General features: G+C 36.8%; 2 protein-coding genes across 3 annotated transcripts in view; one reads left to right on the forward strand and one right to left on the reverse strand.

The window, feature by feature from the left end:
* The window catches only part of Spred1 (sprouty related EVH1 domain containing 1), an 89,093-nt gene extending 70,312 nt beyond the window's left edge, over positions 1-18,781 (reverse strand). Inside the window, exon 1 of one of the 2 annotated variants that reach the window (XM_078049855.1) lies at positions 17,811-18,781. In XM_078049855.1, the coding sequence (XP_077905981.1) occupies positions 17,811-17,842 (32 nt within the window). In that variant the 5' untranslated portion in view covers positions 17,843-18,781. The remainder of the gene's footprint in view (positions 1-17,810) is intronic. The other variant, XM_005316383.4, reaches the window with a different exon arrangement.
* LOC144377624 (uncharacterized) lies at positions 17,692-20,254 on the forward strand. The gene is made up of 2 exons (XM_078049023.1): positions 17,692-19,180; positions 19,921-20,254. Exon 1 carries the CDS (start codon positions 17,692-17,694, stop codon positions 18,805-18,807), a length of 1,116 nt encoding a protein of 371 aa, XP_077905149.1. The 3' UTR covers positions 18,808-19,180; positions 19,921-20,254.
* The last annotated feature ends 4,103 nt before the right edge of the window (positions 20,255-24,357 follow it).

Genomic DNA, 24,357 nt, shown 5'->3' on the forward strand with positions numbered 1-24,357 from the left:
TCCAATCAGTTGGAGGCTTGGATGGAATAAAAGTTGGAAGAAAAGGAAGCAGCAGCAGATGCAAGCTTGATTCTTCCTGAATGGGTACTTTATTGTTGCTGCAATTGCCTGAGGACACCAAATTCTCCCCCCTTCGCTCTTCCCAAGTGGACTCTACCAGTGATGCTCCAGGGACTTTCAAAAAGCCTTTGGTCTTGGACTGGAGTAGTGCAGGAAGTCACAAACTGAGCCACACTGGAGCCATTAGGCAGGGAAGACAGGTCTTAGGAATTCCAAGGTGGAAAGCCCTCGTGCAAGAATGCCAAATTCACATTGGCATCCTGATCTAGTTCAGAGCTCAAGTTCAAAAACAGCTCCCAAGATAGGAGAAACCCTCTGGAGTCAAACAGACTCCCAGAGATGGGCATAGCTTGCTAAACACCAATCAACATGTTTACCTGAAGACCCCTGCCACACTAAGAAGCAAGCACCTAAACAAGATTTCTCCCACTGAAATCTTAATCTTTGATGTACTCCCCCTTAAATAAAGAATTGGGGCCTTTTCAGTGTTCAGTTCCAGTTCCTATCAGGTCTAGAAGACTCATCAGGCACCCTGCTTTTAAAATATAATCTTTGGCTTTGTCTTATTTCTTACTGATTATTTAAGACTTTTTATTTTCCTAGGCAACTCACACCTCATGAGCAGGAAGATGCTCTGTGGGGGTACTGTCTACCCCATCACAGAGTAAGCATCATTGATCCCTCTTGTGAGACTTTAGCATCTTGGACTGCATAGCTACTGGTTCCTCCGGCTCTCAAGCCTACAGATGGCCATTATGGACTATCCAGCTTCTGATTGTGTAAACCAATCTAATAAATCCCCTTTTTACAGTCATACCTCCTGCTGATTCTATTCCTCTAGAGAATCCTGAATAATACAACCATCAATTCAGTAGCTTTTTTTTTAATCAAACAAAGCTGGAGTGAATCAAACATACTACCCACAGTTTCTACAGCATAACAAGGAATATATCCCAAAACGATGTATTTATGGACTATGTATGGAAAATTATTCACTACGTCTGAACTCAGTAATGCTGGTGTCCGACAGATTATCAAAATTCTCAGGCTCTCCCCATCTATTACTGAGCTATACGCCCATCTGATACTCTCTTAAGTAATTTCCCTGTAAAAACTCATATTGAACTGGTTGTGTAAAATCAATCTAATAATCAATTTAATAATTAGAATTTTCAGGAAGTTTTATAACTTAGCATAAACTGTGTGCTTTTCTTTATAAGAAAGGATTAAGGGAGGTTGACAATAATTTGTTCTTATTTTATTTTTTTTGGTACTAGGGATTGAACTCAGAGATACTCAACCACTGAGCCACATCCCTAACCCTATTTTGTATTTTATTTAGGACAGGATTTCATTGAGTTACTTAGTACCTCACTTTTTGCTGAGGCTGGCTTTGAACTCACAATCCTCCTGCCTCAGCCTCCAAAGCTGCTGGGATTATGGTGCACTTCTTTAAAGCTATGCATTTTGTTTTATTTTTATACAAAAATGCATTTTCAGAGGGTGAAAAACCTAAAAAATAGCATGTATAAAAATTAAAAGCATGGAACTTAAGCAGACATAAGGAACCTTAAAGATCTAGGCTAACATAATACACAACATAACACTCTTTTGAAAAGATCTACATGGATGATCAATCTTCTGTAGTTGGAGAGTAACTAAGAAGCTCCTAACTTTCCACCACAATCCATTCCACTATCAAACAAATCACATCATTAGCAAGTCCTCTTTCATAGAACAAAAATCTGCTCTCTACTTGATTAATTCCCATTCACTTATTCTATAATTCTTTCTCTCAGAGTCTAAGTTTATTCCTACTATACAAAAACATCTAGATTTTGTATCTGGCTATAGAAATAGTTTTCATTTATCAACTCTGCTCAAAATGAAGGTCAATAGATCTTGATAGCTACAAGTGCTCTCCTTACTTGCTGCAAGTAATAATAAACCTATACTTTTTTTATTTTCCATTTGAGCTGATAGGCTCTGCAGTCACCAAGAGTCAAACCCACTGCACTGGGTTATATGCTTACAACCTAAGTAGTTCTTTTACCTGTAAGAAATAATAAATTAGTATTGATTCATTCTAAATCATTTGGTTTTGCAAACAACTGTTGCTTATGATCAAAGAAAATGCAGTATGCATGTTCACATACAGACTCATTAACTTCATGAGTATGTTACTTATTCTAAAATGCCCAAACTGAAAAATCATATCATTTTTCATGACATATATTTTTAAGCAAGATTAAATTGATAGCCTAATTCAATCTGTAATTACGCCCACAAAAACAATAAAATATATTTTTTTAAAAAAATCTGGGACAAAAGTAAAAGTGGCTAATTGTGCCTAACAAGGATACAGAATATCTGTTTTCTTTGTACATTCGTACTTTTAAAATTTCTTAAAAATAAAAAGCAACTTACCCATAAGCTAAATAATAAACTTATTTCTTGGCAAGACCCAGCTGGTTACCATGAGAATCTGAACGGTCCTTTTAGAAAAGTTTTTTTTTTTTCATTGCCTTATGGCAGGGATTAATAAAAAAATTCTGATTAAAAGCATTTTTATACCCTCATTTCCCTCTAAGGAGGCAAATTAGATTTTCTCTTTTAATTTATATATATATATATATTGGTATTAAGAATCCCTAAAAATAAAGAAAGAAGGTAAGTTCTCCAAACAAATTATTTCCCCCATAGAGATAAGGCCACAGACATATTGTAGGAAAAATCAATAGGTGAAATTTTCAGTTAAAAAAACACTGAAGATATACTTTCTATTAAAAGGACACAATGCAACTGTTATATTTTGGGGAAGTTATTTTATAATTCCAGGTCTCATCTATAGGAATAAGGAAGATCTTATTTAATCAAAATCCTTTCCAATTCCAAATTTCTTTGATTCTGTGAAACACCCAAGACTTGGTTTTATGCTAGATAGTTCCCATAAATGCTTGGCATGCATTATTCAACACTTATCCAACAGCAGATACTTTTAACATTTCTTTGCAACGAATTTCTGCTTCTATTACTTCCACTAGTAACATCAGTAGATAGCTAACACTTTAGTACTTGCTATGTATAGAAACATACATATTATATTTAATAAGGATTATATTTAATCCTTATAATCACCTTCCAGACAGGTATGGTTATTATCCTCATTTTGGAGATGAGAAAACTAAGGATTGTGGAAGTCTAAGACCACATAACTGGTAAATGGCAAATGGCATAGTGGAGTCTTGAACCTGGTCATTAGAAGGAACTCAAATTTCCTGTAGAAGTGTATTTCAAAGGTTGTGATTAAAATAAGATAGCACAAAACCACACACATCCTCTTCTGGTCAAAAGGCCGACTTACAACTTAATAAGATAACACTAAGAAAATAAGAAACAAAATTCTGCACCTAGTCTTAAAACTAAATCTTACTAAACTTAACCTGAACTGCAAAACCACAGCCAACATAAACAATGGCCTTAGCCTTCCACTGGGAAATTGCTTTATACAGATAAATCAACTCTTATTTAAAATATAATTTTAAAAACTGGTAGAATTCTTGTTCACTCACCAACTTTCAAAGAACTATACTAAGACAATAAAAAACAAATTCACTGAGTACATATATGTGCTAAGTAAACATAAAGAATCATTTCTAAGGGTTCTAATAAAAAAAGATGAATTTTTATCTTGAGATCTATTTTCATTACTACTAGTGAAAACAGCACATACATAGTTCTACCATACACTCCTTCATACAGGTCTTCATCTTTCAATCTGCTTTGAAATAGCTAAGATATAATCCCATATTACTTGCCACTGATATTACCTTAACACCATAATAATAATAATAATAATAATAATAATAATAATAATAATGGTGTTATGGTTATTGTTGTTGTGTTGTTATTACTATTATTATTATTATTATTTTACATTCTATTGTATTCTAAGGAGGCAAATTAGCATCCAGGGGTGCTCTACCAGAACTATTTCTGCATCCCTTTTTATTTTTTATTTTGCAGCAGGGTCACCCAGCCTGGCCGTGAACCTGCAACCTTACTGCCTCAGCCTCCCAAGGTGTTGACCATGCCACATGCTTGGTCAGAAATTTTAAATACACTTTTTTCCTTTAACACAGAAGCACAAATATAAGATTTAAGAATATTATTCTTTTTGACAAAGATGGACTACAAACTATCACAGAAACCTATGAAAAAAATGTTTACCAAACAAGCATCAGCCTAAAATTTGGAACTATACAAAGTATATCCCTTTTTGTACTTATACATGTCAGTCTCTAGTTCAGCAAAATTTAATACACCATAAGAACATCCCAGGGCTGGGGATGTGGCTCAAGCGGTAGCGCGCTCGCCTGGCATGCGTGCGGCCCGGGTTCGATCCTCAGCACCACATACCAACAAAGATGTTGTGTCTCTCACTCTCTCTAAAAAAAAAAAAAAAAAAAAAAAAAAAGAACATCCCATAAAAACTAACAAAGTGACTCTAAGATAAGATTATTAAGGATAAACTACACTGTTTTATGAATCAAGTATAAACTGAGAATGAACAGGATCAACATGTGCAAGCCAAAATAATTTTTAAACAGAAAAGACTTACTTACTCACCAGATTCTCAATCTTAAAACTAACGGACAGTGTGAAAGCCTGAACAAAATATATCAAAGAACTGAAACAGTTCTTCACATAGACTGTTTACTCACTTGGAATATGGGAAAAGTAATTCCAACTCATGAAGATGTTCTGAGAATAAATGTAACCAACAAGGTCCCTATAAATGTTAAACAGATATGATTTAGAGTATATTAAATTACTACAATTATGAAATGACAGTGTGATAAAAGACACACATAAAATAACTAAATCTAGTATTATATTTATGTATTATATGTTTAGACCTTATATACAAATTCTAAGCCATTTGAATTCATTGATATTGAAATAATTTACAATCACCATATTATCTATCACTACTTAACTATATACCTAGGGAAAAGTCCCAATAAACAGAAACATTCTCAGTATAATATATACACACTCAAATATTACCAATGTCTAAAATACTGCCTTACTCCTAGCAAGCATGTAATAAATACTTTTGGAACTACAGTAACTATTTCTGTTTTGAAATAACCGTACTTATTATTATCAAATACGTTTCTTAAATATATTTTAAGTAGGTTGTTCCCTCTTCCTTGCCAGGAAGGACAAATAGCAAAAAGAATGGAAAAGAAAATATAAGAAAGGACTAATATGGGCAAGTAGAGATACAGTCTTTGGACAAAAAAGGCCCAAGTTTACATTCCAACTCTTATGACTTTATCTGGGTGTTATGAATAAGACAACTTCAGCTTGTTTTTCTGCATATATAAAACCTCATCCCAAAGCAAATTAAGCACACCTAGCACCTAATTCTAACATATTCTCTAATAACAGGAACCAGAGCTCCTTGGAGAAAGTGGGATGATTCCAAAAAGCTAGGGCAAAGAAAGCATGCAATGAACCTGGAACATCTTGTGATACCAGAAAGGAAGTGCTCAAATACAGGGATGGTCAAAAGAACAGAAGCCAACTTGATGGGGCATCCCAATACTCAAATCTGGGACTACTGAGCATTAAAAAAAATTATAACAAAGGGCTATAATCCACTCTAATGGAAATACATAAATGTGAAAAGGAAAGTTTATAAAATTTCAATTAACAAAAGTAGAAGAAATGGTGGGACTTGGGAAAAAAAACATCATGTGGCAAACATCACAATAATTACTGCAGGGAGGAATCATCAAATGGTCAGTACGATCAACTTTAATCTCCTAATCTGATGCACCAGAAGACTTTCACTATACTACAAAACTGTTGATAAAAATAACTTGAACTTGGAACACTCTACAAAATACCTAGCCAGTACTCTTCAAAAGTGTCAAGATAAAAAAAAAAGTCTGAAGAGCTGTTTTAGATTAAATAAAATTAAAGACACATGACAACTTAATGTAATATGTGATAATGGATTGTATCCTAACTAGAACAACTAGAAAACCTGAATTAAATCAATAGATAATAATATTGTTTAGATTGTTAATTTTCTGACTTGATGTAAGATGTTAACATTTTGGACACTGCCTGAAGAGGATATGTATATTCTTTGTACACACTGTACATTCTTGGTATTCACTATGGACCTTAAAGTGTAAGAATTTTTTGAAGGAACACAGCAATACGAGGAGGTCTAGTTTATAAGTACTTTACCTGCCACCTATCTTTGATAACTCTAGTATGTAACAGTTAAAAATTCTCAATACTACCAAATTTGGCAAGCAGCAATGACAGTCAAGCATTGTTTATATAATCTCTTCACTATTTCTACTTTGACCTCTCACCCATACAATCTTCAGTTTTTTAGTATAAATAACTGAATGGAATGGGAGAGAGAAATTTAGTTCAATAGGTTCATGACAAATTATTTGAGGAGTCTGGAATCACAACTATGTTCTTCACTTAAAATACCCCTTCATTTCTCAATCAGAATTCTAGGCTGTATGGACCATCTATATTTCATAGAATAACACATCTTAAGTTCTTATATTAAATCCTAACCCAATTGGGCTAATTATCATAGAATTACAAATTATTCATTTCAAAATGCTTGTTAATGAAGGAACTGATTTTTAAAAAGTATTAAAATCCCACCCAGCAAATAAAGTATAATGCATATAAATATAAATAAAATTTTATTTACAAGACATAAAATGTGAATTTAGCAGTTATAGAAAGACTAAGGTTAAAATATTCTTTTGGTCCTTTCCTCTATGTTGTTAACAGACATCAAATCTTTGACCCTAAGATGAGTTAAGAAGGGGTTGGGGTGGTGGCTTAGCAATAGAGTGCTCGCCTCGAATGTGCGAGACCCTGGGTTCATTCCACAGCACCACATAAAAATAAATAAGTGAAATAAAGGTATATACAAAAAGAATATGTAAGGATTTTCTTTAAAAAAGATGAGTTAAGAAGACATAAAATCTAGCCTGCTATACAAACTTCAAGGTGAATTAAAGACAAATAAGACAAAAACGAGATGTACAGAATGAAGTCATTGTCTCAATGTTCTGCCCAACGCTAATCCTATCTACCTAATTTTGCACTGTCTGATGAGAACATGGAAGAAAACATTCACAGTACAGATTAGTAGCTACTTTTTTTGTTTACTGGAACTTTTAGATTTTAAGGTTTTGTGATTTAGATTTTAAGCTGTTTTCTAACATTTAAACTGAAACCAGTTTTTCAAACAGGTTATAATCCTTAAAAAAAAAAAAAAAAGTAACCCCACCTTCAGGCTAAATGAAAATGAGCACTAATTATTTCATGAACATAGTACCACTCTTCTGAAGAACTAAAAGTTCTTTTTAATATTCTTTTATCTCTAATGGAAAAAGAATATTATTGGGGAGAAGAGTTTACATTTGTCTTAAAATCCCTATGAAGTAGGCACACATTATCCTAGTTTTACAGTTGGAGAATCAAACACAAGGACAGGTTATACAATTTGCCAAAGTTTTAATGCTAACATCAGCAGTTAACTACAGGATCATGTTAATTGTGAACTACAGGTTAACTGTAGAAATTAAATTACTAAATTTTCTTTTGAAAGGGCTGCTCTAACCCCATTAAGAATGAAGTTCACAAAAACTACATACTTTCAACACGTCTTTCACCACCAACACCCTTCCAATTCCAAAATTCTTACTCCTGTCTTCCACTACCCTTCCAACTTCCAATTCCAAAATTCTTACTCCTGTCTCTTTAAATTGTAGAGACAGATGGCAACATATTTCTACTCTAAGTCACTCGACCTACACTCACTCAAACATGCTGCCACTGGCTCAGAGTACCTCTCCTCCTCAATTTCTGATGCCACTCCAGCAACTTTAACACTTGTATAATTGACTTTTTAAAAAAACACACTAGCAGATCCTGGCTTCTCTACTCCAATAACCTTCATCTCTCTTTCTACTTTTTAATCTTCCCTCAAGTCACTCTAGAGAACTTGTTCTCTGATCAAAAATTTCTTTATCTTTCAATTTCTCCCACTTGCAATATACATGCGCTGTAACTTTACTAAACCTTCAATACAGTCATAAGTTCTACATTCCTATCTATCACTTCAAGCATATTTTAAAAATATAGCTTATTTGGGTTGGGGATGTGGCTCAAGCTGTAGCCCGCTTGCCTGGCATGTGTGCGGCCCGGGTTCGATCCTCAGCACCACAAACAAAGATGTTGTGTCCACCAAAAACTAAAAAATAAATATTAAAAAAAAATTCTCTCTTTCTTTAAAAAAAAAAGTTTATTAGGTGTGTGGAATACAGTATGATACAGATACAATGTAATTCTTTTTTTTTTTTTTTTTTTTTGGCATGGTACAAAACCCAAGGCCATTCTACCACTGACTGAGCTACATCCCTAGACTATTTTGAGATACAGTCTCACTAAATTGCCAAGGCTAGCCTTGAATCTGTGATCCTCCTACCTTAGTCTCCTGAGCTGCTGGGATTACAGGTGTGTGCCACATTGCCCTGCTCATACTATGCAATTCCAATATCAATTCTACAACTTACTCCTTTGTGTGGCTGTAGAAAAGTTACTAAAGCTCTCATGAGTTTAAGTTATCTAATCTATTAACTATGGATAATACTTAATTCACAGTCCTTATAAAGATTAAATCAAACATTGTCCAAGTAGTAAGACAGTTTGAGACTCCTCTTTCCTGGGCCTTGCTCATTATTAGTCATTTTAATTTTTTTTGCCCTCTTCCTCTCCACTGTTGACATCACCTCAGCCAACAAATAATCTCAACTCCTCCTCTGAATGAATACTATCTACTCTTTGCCTTCACCAGTTGATCAATTCTCATTTTCTCTTCCATCTACAGCAATAACTGATTTTTGCTTCCACTACTACTCCCACCAAGTATGTCAGTGACATCCTAACATTAAATCCTTCTTTTGGGTATCACCAGTCTTTCTGCAATATCCTAACACTGGTGGCCTTCTTTGGATTCCTTTAACCCTTGGCTTCTAAAACACTTTCTATCTTTTGGTTCTTCTTCTTTCTTCTCCTTTCCCTTAAAATTGATGCTTCTTACTACTCATTTTCCCATACTTCATATTTTCCATGGACAATTTTGCATTGAATTCAACTATTACATCAGTCTAAGATATCACCTCTAACTCTGCTCTCTTAAAACTTCTCTTTGGAAACTAAACCTATATTTATAACACATTATGAGACATTCTCTACCTTGATACCTAGCGAGCACTCAGACTTTAAAAGCTCAAAACTGGACTTTTTTTTCCCTATTAAAAACCTATTCTGGGAGCTGGGGATGTGGTTCAAGTGGTAGCATAGCTTGCCTGGCATGCATGAGGCACTGGGTTCGATCCTCAGCACCACATAAAACTAAAATAAAGACACTGTGTCCACATGTAACTAAAAAATAAATATTAAAAAAACCTATTCTGCCAATATTTTCACCCTATTTAAGATGAATCCACACTTTTCCTATTCCTTTCTTTACATCCATTCAAGTAATCCTGTGTATTAAACATCTGAATTGCCCCTCAAATTCATCTCAAATACTTCCAAATACTTTACTACTTCAGGCGTTGGTGAGTCTATTTATTTGTTTTGTTTGCTTTCCACACAAATTTGCTATTACTCTCTCACTTAAAATAATGACTCCCTGTTGCTGCCTACATTAATAAAACCTCTAGTGCTTCTCATTAAGTATCCTTACTGACTAAAGAGGGTCGTGGTGCTGGGAGAGTATTTCGAAGAAAAATTTTTCTTTGAACTCTTCAGTGCTTCATCTGAAAAATTAATGAAAATTCTGTTCAAAATTCATGACATTACAGACCAGTTAAATAAATTTGCTTTATGTTACAGGTTCAGTCACCTCTCTTTGCCTCGAGACTGCTGATATACAATTAAGCACAAATCTAAACTACTAACAATTTTGTCCCCCAATACTTACTCCCTCACAACTCCTCCAAACAAAAGTATCAAAACAACTATTGCTTTTTTCCTTTTTCCTCTTCTCATTCTATGCTATCCCCCCCCCCACTTCTTGGTTGGAATGCCCTTTCTGCTTTCCATGCCCTTATCCATCAATGACTCCTAAAATGCTACCTCTATCCTGAAGTCTTTCTTCACACATTCCCTCCAAGGCTATCTACCCCCAGACAGAATCGCCTCCCCATGGGTCTTGAAGAACTTCATAAGCAGAATGCTCATCACATTTCTGAAGAATCTATCTTCCGTGGAGAATTATGAAAGAGTTAAAAGTTTACTTATCTTTATATCTCCAGAGTTGAAAAAGTCAAGTGCCCGGGAAGTACTCAAATGTCACTAAACTGAAATCCTTGAAGAAAAAAAATCGTTTTTGTCTGTTCAAATCTGTTTACCTTAATGCATAAGAAATATGTATACATACATGTATGATGTATGTTTGTATTCCAGTAACTAAAAATGTTGTTACATATCAAGAAGAAAAACCCAGAACTGATTCCTAATCCAATCTCAGTCTCAAAAATAACACAATAAGCTAGTAAAAACAAACAAACAAACAAAAAAGGTATGGTGACTTTGAGTTGAAGTTAATATAACATTCTAATGTGGTAAAAGTTAAGGTAAAAAAAAAGGTCCAGAAAAGTCATAACTCATTAAATTTCATCTAAATTTTTGGTATTACTACAATAATCCTAAAGAGAAGACATTCGCAAATACTATGCATTTGCAAAAACATTTTATAACCATGTGTACTCTCCAAGCAAGACATATCTAATCGTATGTAATAGTATCACTAAATACTACCAGGAAAATAATTATATTCCACATTCTAAGTTATAATAGCATTCATTTACACTAAAGTAATATTTGAAAATAAAATTACTAAACTTATGGACAGAAATTTCTAATTATTCTTGAGTTTATTAAAGCTTATTCTTTGTTCCCTAACACTCTGCAAGATAATTTTAAAATTTCAGTTTCCAGTAGTCAATTCTACATTTATGAGTAACGGATATGATCTAGTAAAAAAGAATTTCAGAAGTATGAAAAAAATTAGGATTCTAGAACTAAAAGAAACCCTAAAATTGATCAAATCCAATACTCAAGTTAATTCAGAAAAATTAAAAATCTAGATTTCCAAAGAGCAGAAAAATATATCTATACTTATGAACATTTCCTATGGGGAGAAATTAGACAATATTACATTTCTGACATTTATTAAGATCATATTATCATTTCTCTCCTCTAATCTTCAGATGTGATAAACTAATTTTTTTCATGTTTATCCAGCATTCTCAAAATTAACCCTGTGAGATTTTGTTTTATATTTAGTTCACTGAATTGGGTTTGATTTTTTTAGTTTTTGAAAATGCATAACCAATATCTCTAAATATTCACTTTCCTCATCTCTATTCTTAGGGAATTAGCTATATATTGTATTGTTCATCATCTCCTTCATATTTCTCAATCTTTATATTTTATATCTCCATCTTTAATTTCAACTTTTAGAGCCTCCAGATAGTCTGTAAGAGAAGATTTTAATCCTGTGTGTAATGGACTTTCTGCAATACAATGAAGCCTATAGCCCCCTTCTCAGATCAATGTTGAAAACCTAAGTATTTTTCATTTTTATATAGTAATAAAGTGGTTCCTTAATACATTTAACATAAGATATAGCAATGGTTTTAATAACTAGAATAATTTCAAGGTAGTGTGATGACTATAAATATTTGTCAGGATAGCTGTAACAACTGAACAGAAATTATGCTGTAAGAAAAAATCTGTAATTTCTGTGGGTATTATGGGATAAATTGTGTCCCTTAAAAATATACTGTTCAAGTCCCTAATCTCCAATACCTTAGAATGTGACCTTACTTAGAAACAAGGCTGTTACAGATCTATTAATTAAGATGAAGTCATTCTGAAGTAAGGTTGGCTCCTAATCCAATGATTGGTATCCTTATAAGATCAGATGAAAATAGAGACACACGGGAAAAAGGACATATGATGATGTAGGCAGAGACTGAAGTTATGTAGCTGCAAGCCACTGAATGACAAGGATTCTCAGCAACCACCAAGAAGCAAGGAAAGAGTGCCATGTGGGGTGTGGGTGGGTGTGTGTGTGTGTGTGTGTGTGTGTGTGTGTGTGTGTGAGTGAGATTGCTGTACCCCCTCCTCCAACTCCCCATTTCAGAGGGAACATAGGAACACAGTACAACCAACACTTGATTTTGGACTTTTACCCTCAAGAATTGTGAGGCAATAAATTTTTTTGTTTTAAAAAAACTCAGTTTGTGGAGCTTTGTTAAGGAAGCCCTAGGAAACTAATATTTGCTATCATAAGTATCTCTAATACACTATGGCTTGTCGGCATTTTCTTCATTTATGAATATAAACAAATCTTGATGTTAATTAAAATGTCACTTTTTCCCATTCAAGCCCACAAACACTCTGAATTTTAAGAACCTTTGTCTACAATCATTTAACACCTTGGCTTAAGATCCATTATTAGTGTACTGATTTGACAAAAACCCAGTTTTCCATTCCATGTTACAAAAACAAAATCTCACAGATTTGTAATGACTTTGTTTTTGGACCGAGATGCAGCTCCTGACACCACATGTCACAGTGAAGAATTAAATCTAAATATTAAATAATAATAAAACTCATTATCTATGTTAACTTCTTAAACTAAATAAACATACGATTATTCCTTAGTGTTAGATCAATATAATTTGAATAAATGACCAAGTGACAAGTATTATTTTTGGTACTTTGTGGTCATTAAAGAATGAAGACCGGTACGCTGTAATTCCTTACAGAATTATTCAAGTTGGCATTTAAGTTCAAGAGCCTTCTGCTCACTTATTCATCTCAACCATGGGTAGAAGTTATATATATTTTTTTGAATAAGCAGTACAAAGTTCTCCATTTTTATGTAAAAACCAAGAGGTACACCATAAAACTAAGAAATCTGTATGTTTTATCCTTTCCAGTTCAATTTCCAATTCTTTATCCCTAGTCACTTTCTCATAATTGGCAACTTGGAGGAGCTGAGGGGAGAAGATCAGATTTAAAGAATTTAAAGTGATCCAAGCCAGAGATATATTCAATTTTCTATGTTAAAAAAGACAAACATTTACCACTCCTTGCTGATGACGTGGTTCTTCAGATATATCACAAAGCTCAGAGGCTAAGTACATTCAAATATTCCAATAGCACCTAGGATAGGTTTAGGCCTGAACTAAGTTATTTCTCAAATTTACTGAAATAAAAAATGAGGCAATTCTGACCTAAAATAAAAATAATAAGGATAATATATTGATTTACTTTTCTCATAATTTTCAACCTATTTTTCTAACACAGCTAATGCTCTCAAATGCATAAATTCATAAGAAACAAATACAAGGTAGTATGACTACATTAATTCAACCTATTTATTAAGCATCTATCACCAAAAATTGTGCTAGTCAAGACAAATGAAAGCAAGGGATTATGTAAAAGGGGACATAGAAATAAGCAAATGATTTCATATTATGTGATTTGTAAAAAACCCTAATATAAATATGTATTAGGTACAAGACAATACATAAGGAGGGAATGTTGGAGGAGCAGTAAAGCATAAAAGAGAAAATCTTTTGATTTGAGTTAACATCTCATACCAAAAGTCAAGAGAAAATTTCTGCAGGGGAGAGATTATTTTAGGTGTGCTGGCATGCTGTATTAAAAAAATACAATTCAAGGTCATAAAGTTTTAAGTCAGAAAGCAGAAGGAAATAAAGTTAAAGCAATTAGGCAGTCATTTAGCTCATTTAACTCAAACATTCTAAGCAAATGTTTATATTATGTATACACTACATTGATTTATAAACATTACTTGACAATATTACACAGCTCTCCAATGCTTCTGTTCATATCTAGAGAACTTTCCAATTACACATGTATATATGCATGCACATATACACATAGACATATATATATTGAATATATATATATATTTTTTCACATACATCCTCAGAATAGTCCATCACAAGGTACATTTTTAATAAGGCATCAAATAATATAATCATAAAAATGTGTTTTATTTATGAAATAAAAAGGTTCTAACCCAGATTACACCAAGTTTATCACAAGTGACCTAATTCTTGTTAACCTAGTTTTAATATCTTATATAATCCCAATTTGCCATTAGAAAACCTAGTACTGACATAGTAAGTATGTCTGGCTAATGAGAGCATACTAGTAAAATGTTTAATATTTCAGCTATTTCACTTTTCAAGACTTTGCCAAAATGGCAGAGGATATGCAGTATTATATTCACTCATCAGCAAAGGACAAAGACCCTTACTATCACATAATTTGCCTTTAAATATTTACAATTCTACTTAAATTCTATTCAATCACACAAATGCTTTATGGAAGCATTTTTCTGGAATATTAATAATTTCTGTAAGACAAAAAGGTTACAGACAAAAAAAATCATGTTTAGCTAATCCCTTCATTTATTTACAACAGAAAGCATTTTACCCTATTTTCAAAAGTTAAGAATTTTAAACCCAAATTTGAAAGATTGAGATACAAATGTTTTATGCTATTCAAATTCCTTTCTTCCTCATTTAGCTTGTTTACTGTTTAAGGCAAAATCTTAAACAGATTCTTCACTAATTCTTAAACACATATTCACAACCATCCTCTAAGAGTTATCTTTTTCTCTACACAGAACTCTAAAGTCAAATAATAAGACTTCACAATAAGACCTCTAGAGACCTTACTGGGTTTTAATACAAAAGCTATCTAGAAAAAGTTAATATCCCAAGAAATGGGTGATTTTCACTTCTTTTAAAGTGAATTGTATCCCTCAAAAATATACTGTTGAAATCAGGTTAAAAAAAAAAAAAGGACTAGGGTTAAGAACACTCTTTGATGTAATTAAATCCCTATGAACTGTGGCTTTAAAAAAGAATATGAGGGCTGGGGTTGTGGCTCAGAGATAGAGCGCACGCCTAGCATGCGTGAGACACTGGGTTCGATCCTCAGCACCACATCAAGTAAAATAAAGACATCGTGTCCACCTATAACTAAAAAATAAATACTATTAAAAAAAAAGAATATGAGTAAAAAGCCCAAATAAAATCCTTATTACATACAGTTTTAAACTATGCTAAGACATTAAGAGCTTGTGCTGTAATATCTCTTTTATTTCTTCATAATGTATTATAAATAATAAATTTTCATGAGAACATTACTTCATATATTAAAGCTAAGACATAAATTATCAGATTAAAAGCTACATTCCAAAGAAGTTCATTCTTTGTGGTTTAGCTAATGCACAAGCAAACAATGTCAGCTCAAGCATAATTTATTACCAGATGAACATCACTTTCTATTATAGTTTTTAAAAATGAAACCAAGATTTTTCCCCATAAAGAGTTAACATCTCATACCAAAATATTAATACCAAATAAATATTTAACAGTATTATATAGTTTGTAGAGAACAATTTATAATAAAGCAGGATACATTTGAGAAAACTGAATTTTGAGTCTAGATGAGTAAGGTAATTTGCAAGTGGTCCCATACTAAGCACATTTAGAATTAAAAAGAAAAAAGTAATCATACCAATGAAGTTCAGTATTTCCAAAAATCAACATCTTGATAATTATAACCTCTTAAAATATTTTCTCACCTTATTGTAACTGGGGTATGTATCATCCAGTGCTTTACACAGGCACTTGTATTCCCGGTTTATCTATCAATGATGGTAAGTATTTTTTTTTTTAAAGGGCCCATTTAGAAACAATCTATTTTACACGTGTGTCAAATTCAAATTCCACCATTTGTTTTTCTATCAGCTGCAGCCACAAGGAGATATTCAACACTTTAAAACAAAAATTGACAGGAAGTATTTTCCCATTTCTAAAATAGAAACTTAACATTTTGACCCCAGCTACTCAAAAAATACCAAAAGTTACCGTTATTCCGTACAGCTTTTCAGCAGTTTTTCTCCTAACTAAGCACTAAGACAGACTTCTTGATCTCCCTCAAAGTAGGTCTAATCTGCGGAAGGCAGTGAGACACTGTTCTGCACTGTGAATGGACAGCCAGGTATTTTATGAATGGAGGCAATCACGTGATCCCAGCACCTCCCAGAACTGATATTTCCCACATAACTGTGTCAACATTCTGAGAACTGGGGTAGTTGTTTGTGTGTGCGTTATGTTTCTAAATTTAATCAAAAACTTCAAGTTCTCCTTACTTCCTGAATTCAAAAATATACATATAGACAAAGAAGCTTCGAATTTTTTCTTGGGAAATTCTTTCAAGGTGTCCAAGGTGATGGATGTTTAATTATTTTTTTATGAATGAAGAGTGTGTTATGCAAATGAGGGCGATTCACAAAAAGAGAAAGAACATGGCGGCCACTTCTGCTTCCAGACTGCGCTGACACTGCAGCAATTACCTCCTTCTACACCCGCTCATCAGAAGGGTGGTTTTGTTTTTTTGTTTGGTTGGGTTTTTTTAAGGAGGGGGAATACTGCTTGTCATTTTTGTAGTTATTTCATGTCAAACTGGCCTCGGCACCGGACTTTAAAGTTTCCTCAAAAGGTCTGACTTGAGGAATGCACTTTGTTTAAAGGAACGCATCCCAAGAACTAGTCCTAACTCACTTAACTCTTTCTAACCCTCCAAAGATAAACAAAAACTCAACTACAAGAAAACGGATACTAATATTCTGCACAGAATTAAATCCATTCTCCGTAAGAAACTATTACCACCACAGCATTATTCCCTCAGGCAGCTCCTACGATGAAACAAAATATTTAACAGGCAAACTATTTCGTTTGGAAAACATAAAGGCAGCCCAAATAAGCAAAAACTTAAAACTGGGCTACTCTAGAAGTTGATGAAGTCACCAACATGTTCAAGCATTATGAAATTCTGTTAAATCAACGTAATTGATGTGTCTTAATATAGCCAGAAAAGTAGAAACCAGCACTCAAAATTCTTAATTCTGAGTTCTTTACGAGAAGACACATCCAATATTTACAAAGGTAAACACAATAGGTCAACATCTCCCACACTCCAGGTGTCCTTAATCCTATTAAATTTCAAAAATGTTTCCCTAACCCTATTTTTTACAAGAATCTTACAGGTCATAAGTTTAAAAGGAGAGACGAATGGGGAAGACAAAGGCTTAATCGGTATTTAAGAGTCACTGACTCATCGAATTAAGATTCAAAAGCAGTTTGCTGCAGGAGGTGCTCCCACACATTAGTTTCCAAGTGAAATAGCTATAAAGGAAGAAGGATAGATATCCAAGGTATGTTGCCTGGCATGACAGCGCAAAGAAGGACAAGGCTAGGGTCTTCGAGGCAGAGGGGCAATTTCTATTCCACTTCTATCCATCCACAGTTCTCCATCAACAATTGCCATCCCACTTCTTCACTTAATACCCTTCCCAGGCAGAGACCAACTAAATCTAAGAGATGGAGGGGGTTGCTGCCATTAAATAAAATGGCCCCAAAAATAGGTTATCTCCAACACAAGATGCACCAACTCTCCAGGGCTGCCAGTTTTCCGGCACCCAAGTCTCCACCAAGTCTGGGGAAGTGCCGAGAGAGAACTGGGGGAGGGGAGTTAGCAATCAAGATCAATGAGGCGCTTACTCGTTGTCAGAAGTCGCCGTCTCCTCGCTCATCTTTCCCTCACCGTGATCCGATCCGGAGATGGAGGAGCAACAGCAGGCGGGGTAGTAGCAGCAGCACCGAGGGGCAGCAGGCAGCGGCGGCCCGGGGGGCGCGGGGGCAGCGGCTCAGGGGCCTCACCATGGTGGATGCCTCACCCAGAACGGTGCCCCCCCAGCCGGGAACCCCGGCCACCCCCGCAGGGGGGTGGCAGCAGGAATCTTTGCCGTGGCGACCCCAGCCTCTTCCCTCGCCTCAGCGCCCGGCCAGGGAGATCCTGAGAGGCCGGGTGGAAAAGGGAAAATGGAAGAGGGGCTGCAAAGGCTGGCTGGAGAGCTGCTCCTCCAGCCACTGGGGTGGAGCGCCGCGGGGTCGGTCCGGCCAGGAAGAAGCGGGCGGGCGTAGAAGCCGGGAGCAGAGGCGGCGCTTCCCTCAGGGATGCGACGAGGAGGAAGCTGAGCTCCGCTTGGTGGGGGCCGGCGGGGGGGTGCCAAGCCCAGGCTCCGGGCGGCGGCGGCGCGGTCCTGCCGGAGCCCACCCCACCATCTCCCGCCCCGCCGCCGGCTGCCCGCTCAGCCACCGGCGGCGCCGGGATCGGCCCTCAGGCACGAGCGGAACCGGACAAGGGGGCCCGCGGCGGCGGATTCCTCCAGACACGCTCCAGCCGGGACTCCTCCTGAAGGGGGAGGCAGGGGCGGCGAGGAGCGTGAGAGGCGAGGGGCAGACGAGCTGGTTGCTCCCACCCGAGCCGGAGAAGAGCGGGCGAGCTCGTAGATACAGGGTCCCGAGAAGCCGCGGCAGAGGAGAGCGGCCGCAGGTCCCCACCAACCGGTGCCCACCAACAGCTCCGCGGGCCAGCTCCTCTCGCCCGCCAGAGGGGAGCTGCGAGGGGGGCCGCGGAAGCGCTCACGCCGCCCGCTCCTTCCGCCGCCGCCGCTGCCCGAACCGGGGGCGCCCGCGGGAGAAGGAGGAGAAGTAGTCCCTCGCGACTTCTCTCGGCCGCCTGCTTCCCCCGGGAGCCAGAGCGGACGCGGGGTGGGGCTGCCAAGCGGGGGGAGCCCCGGCAGTGGCGGGCTGTGGGTGGGAGGACTAAAAACTGCAGCCCCCGGACGAATCACTGCAACTCGAAGTCGTGTGCAGCATAGCAAGTTTCAGGAAAGTAGTTCCCTCCTCCCTTCATTTCCCAAATCGTTGTCGAGCCACTTGAGCGGGGAAAGGGGGAGGGAGGCGGAGGGATATGTCACTGCACCGCGCTTGGTGTGCGTGCGCGCGCTCCAAACTCTTGGCACGCTGCGAAAGGGGGCGGGGGTGTGAGCTGCTAGGGGAGCTGCTTGGGAGGTTGCATTGTTGCGGTGCGTTACCCCTCGTTACTCTGCTTGGAATATCTGGGTTGCTTGAACAAATTAGCTACAAAGACATTGTGCTCAAGGAGCAAATCTGGATGGTGCTCTGTTCTGCTGTGTGTGTGTGTGTGTGTGTGTGTGTGTGTGTGTGTGTGTGTGTGTGTCTTGCAGAACGAAGAATGGAACTGGCTTGAGTTCATCGTTAGTTAGAGGGGGTTACGGGCTGGGACTGCAAAGACAGCTCCTCCTGCTGTCCCTAAGGTTGCATTGCTGCAGTCCCCTAGCTTCATGCACTAGAAGAGAGAGAACGAGATGGGGGTGGGGAGAGGGAGGGTGTTTTAATAGCTCGCTGCCTGATTCTTACTGCGCAAGAGATATGCCGTGCAGGGCATTCATCTCCGAAAGCCAGAGTGGTTGTTAATGGAGAATGACTTCCATTGAAACCCAGGGTAGGCGTGTTACATGAATCTGGCGCATCCAGAAGCACAGGAAATAACTCCCGCTGCGAGTGAGGTTGCATAACTGTAGCGCAGGAGATGCCTCTGTAGCACCAACTGCTCTGAAAGGAGGTGGAACGCTTATTGGATAGGCAGCTGTCACGTTTGCATTGTCAGAGGACAATGTATGCATTCATTTCGAAAGGTTTTTGCAAAGAAACCTACTGGGATTGTGAGCTGGAGCCTAGTGTCTGTCCTACTGAGGACTCGAGCTCCTAATTCTGCAAATTCTATTATCTTTTCTCTACCTAGAAAGCCAGCCTATACATGCTGCAGCCTGGAGGACAGAAACCCAAACGCTCCCAAGTTCCTGACGCATCACTCCAGGCGTCAGCCTAGCTCTGTGCTCAATGCTTTTCACTTCATTCTCAGGTTTCTGTGGCCTGAGAATGAGACTTGCTGCTCCAGCCAGTTTGAGAAGTAGAATAATTCCTGAGGAAGAAGAAAGTGAGAGAACTTCCCAAACAAACCAACACTTCTCCTCTGTCTCTGGAAGCTTCAGGATTGTTCTCTGGATGAGCGTGCATACTAACCTATTAATAGTGTTTTGCACATGGTAGCACTTAATAAATGTTTGAAGAATGAACGGAAGAACTGAAAGCAGTCAGTATGCCCCCAAATCATCCTATTGGTTTCTAAGGGTTTTTTATATAACTGACTTCCTTCTTCATCAAGGAAGGACAATGTTAGTGATGGGGAAAGATGATAGGAAGACCTGCCTTTTATAACTTGTCCTTGCGAAGAACATGTAATTGGGAGTGTTGATAAGGGCCTCTTCTTCCAATACCCATTAAACACTTTGGGCACTCAGGTTTGAATCACTTATAATCACTGTTTTTAGGCAAGTTGCTTGAACTCTTTGCCTGTGTATAATGGAGATAGTAATACCTAACTCATAAAGCTGAGGTACTGAATTCTAATAAGATAGTAGAAACACACAAAACACTTAGAAAAGATTGAGTTCATAGAACTCAAGAAGTCCTAGCTATTATGATTATTTTGTAAAACAGAGATAATAAGCTCCATGGTAAAATGATGGCAATTGCTCTGAAAGTCCTAAATGTAAATGATTCACTATTGGTGTTCATTCAACAAATAATTCACTGTTCATCTTTTGTGTATTCCCCTTGCTAGACATATGACCTGGTCTTTAGAAGCTATTGATAAGATAACTATCACAGTAATGGATAAGTGTAAAGAAAGTTGGTCATTTGCAAAAGCAATTTTCACTTTTGAAGATGTACGTCTGTTTAAAGTTCTGGCACATCAGGGAAATCATCCATACCAGTTTTAGGAGATGATATGAAAACCATCTTTGTTGTCATGTGCCAGGCAGTGTAGGCCACTTTTAAACACATGACTTACTTAAAGAGTCAAGATGTGATTGACAGTTCAAATTGGCCCTTTTTAGATTGTACTGAACCCCTATGGCCAAGACACAATAACCAAACCATTCACTGCTTTGGTGGTCTCCATGCCATTCTTGGGACACTTTTGTGCCCTTTTTAACAACACATTTGTCATTCCTCTTAGCCAATTGTTGACGATCTTACCAACTTTTTAAAAAATTTCCATGGTCTGGTAATTGTATAAGTCTTTGATCAATCAGAAAAATCCTACAATGAGGCTCAGAGCCTAGGGATCTTCTAGCTGATGTTCAATCAGCAGCTGCCCTAAATTCAAGGTGTCTCACAACTGATCTGTCCCAGTGCCTGGCAATCAAAGGCAATATGTGAGACTTTATTTAGATTCTGATTTGAAAAAATATTTTAAAATTTGATACAACTGGGGGACTTTGAACATTATCTGGAAATTTGATGAGATAAAAAAATTTTCAAGTTTTGCTTCATGATTATGTTTTTTAAGTCCTTATCTTTCAAAGATAAATATTCAAATATTCACAGATAAAATTGTATCTGATTTGCTTCAGAATCATTCAGTGTAGTGAAAAGGGAGAAATGTGGGTAGGGATATAAAGAAACAAGATTAACTATAGATTAATGAGAAACATATTCTCTTTATTATTTTATATAATCAAAATTTTCTCATGATCAGTTTTTTTTTTTAATACACTGTGAGCATTTCTTTAAAATGCAGATTTTCTAGGCTCCAACCCACAGATTGAAATCTGTAGGTCTATACTGGGAAAAACAAATCTTCTTTTTCAGAAATATGCCAGGTACTTGACCCTTTTTAAGTCCTTCATAGTCTTCCCCCCCCCCCATTTTTTTCTTTTTTTTGCAACTATTTTTGTCATCCTGTCTCCCAGCACATCCCTAATTAAAGCCTCCATTGTAGTCAAATACAAAAAAGGGATAGTCCAGGGTATATCATAGACTTATGTAGATACTATTTGAGGACAGAGAGATAGTTCTGCTAAGAAAGGTGGATCCAGCCAGACATGAATAACTTTGTGAGAAGCTAAATATAGAACATAATTTCACCTTAAGTTCCAACTCCATTCAGTTGATACTTGTCAAGAGGGACTCTATGGTCATATCAGGCTTCAGCAAGGAAGGGAACACATATATTTGCTTGATTGTAGTTTCTCAGGTGAACCCACGGGAGAAGCCTCATCAACAGTAGCTGGTTCTCACAGTGGCTCTCTGTAGTATTGTACTCAGATATAAGAATTAGCCACAGCCCCTTGTTAGAGGTGCTGATCAATAGCAACCCATGGATCAAAGAGAAAGGAAGAACATCTTGACTGTCAAGTAATTGCCAGGATATCAACAAAGTTAAGAAGGCCTACATGGACTCTAGATTCCAGATAGGTATCAGTCCAAGGAACACAAGGATAGTAAAATGTACTGTCCTCACTGTGCTTACTGTGGTACTGGTAGATGGTATGTGGCTCTGCAATGCAAGAATTTCTCTTCCCAGGCTGCTCACTCCATAATTACCATCTTTCTTTTGAAATCAGAATCTATCATTCAGCATTAGGTAGAGTGGTGTGTGCCTATGGTCCCAGCACTTGAGAGGCCAAGGCTGAGGCAGGAGGATCCCTTAAACCTAAGAGTTTGGACCAGCCTGGGAAATATGTGACCCCTGAGACCCCATCTCAAAAAAAAAAAAAAAAAGAAAGAAAGAAAGAAAGAAAGAAAGGAAAACCTCAGATTCTCTTATCTTTGTTGTTTACACTTACACACACACTGCTAATTAACATTTTATTAGTTTATGCTTGTTTCCCCAGTTCAATTTTAAGTGACTTGAAGACAGGCTGCATTTCAGCAGTGGTTTTGAAAAATAGAGCTTTTCGTATAATATTATGCCAAATCTTTTTCTGTGTGTACAAATGAAGCTGTTTGCCTGACACTCTGGTAGAACCAGGAGTTCCCTATGGCTTCCTCTTGCAACTAGAATACTATTAGAGTTCAGCATTTCATACACACTGTTCCTTGGACTATTAGTTGTCAGCAGATGTTTGTACACTTGGGACACTAAATAGGAGACAACCATGCCAATATTGAAGTTCTTAATAAAATACAAGTGAACATTTCTATTTCTAAAATTCCCCTTAGCATTATTCCTTAGCAGATGTTATTAAAATTTTGTATTTGAAAACTATTTATCAAAGGACTGTATTTTCATGCTATACTAATGTTCGTGTAATGAATTTTTCTTTTCTTTTCTTTTTTTAAGTGTAACCAGTCTCATGGCTAATGAGCTCTGCCTCTCAGTAGAATTACTAAATGGTAACCATGTTTCTAAATAGTTTCCTTGCCTCTGGCATGAGTCTGTTTCTCGATCACTAGAGTTTCCATGTTCTTCCAAACTAATACAAAGTATAAAGGATAAGTATGCTATTTTCTTTTTCTCCCTAAGGACTGCAATTGTTGGTCTGGTAGTATCCGGTGAGTGTGAAATCAGTTTACTTTTAATGCTATAACTGCCTTTTACAGGAAGTTTCCACAAGATTACGAGGAGTACAAGGGAAATGAGCAGTCTGTGACTTCCTTTATGCTCCGTATAATCTTAGCAGGGAGGATGCTTACCAGACCCTATGCTACTAAATAAAGCACTCCTCCCTTAACCATCATTCTCCCAAATGGCTTTGGCATGTTCATTCTTCAAAAACTATGTTCCATTACAACAAATAGGAAGGATTGAAATAGCCATCACAAAAGATTTCTAAGGCTACACAAATTTAGGACAACCCACAACACAAATTTAGGACAACAAAAATTCTTAGACAACAAAAGGCAGTTCTTGGATTTTGCTTTATGGAATTGACTTCCCTTTTTGTGAGTAATAATTAACCATTGTCTAGGAGTTACAATGCCCTTCAGGAGCTTACCTTCCTAACACCCTTGCCCAATAGGAATTATTATCAACTCCTTTTATAGAGAGACTTGGGAACTGATGATCAGACAGGTTAGGTTATGTACCAGAGGTTACACAGAAATAAAGGTATGGGTGAAGCTGAAATCTTCAAGAGCCCAGAAGTGTGTATGACTACATATCTAAGTGTCTTTGGGTTTTTTCAATATTTTATATAATATTTCAGATAAGGAATCCTAGATGGGATATTACTTTCTTTTCAATTCAATATTACTTTGGATGACTTGGCAGGAAAATCCAACTTTTAGTTTATCCAAAAAAGAAAATGAAATTCCTTGACAGTTATCAACTGCCTCCTATGGTTCTCATTATCTAAGATCCCTTATTCCATTAGTTGTCAGAGTAGGT

Source organism: Ictidomys tridecemlineatus, chromosome 5, assembly GCF_052094955.1.
Source record: "Ictidomys tridecemlineatus isolate mIctTri1 chromosome 5, mIctTri1.hap1, whole genome shotgun sequence".
NCBI classification, from domain to species: domain Eukaryota; kingdom Metazoa; phylum Chordata; class Mammalia; order Rodentia; family Sciuridae; genus Ictidomys; species Ictidomys tridecemlineatus.

What these genes read in the sequence shown, in the direction of transcription:
- LOC144377624 (XM_078049023.1), top strand. Translation starts at nt 17,692, where the DNA reads ATGCACCAACTCTCCAGGGCTGCCAGTTTTCCGGCACCCAAGTCTCCA.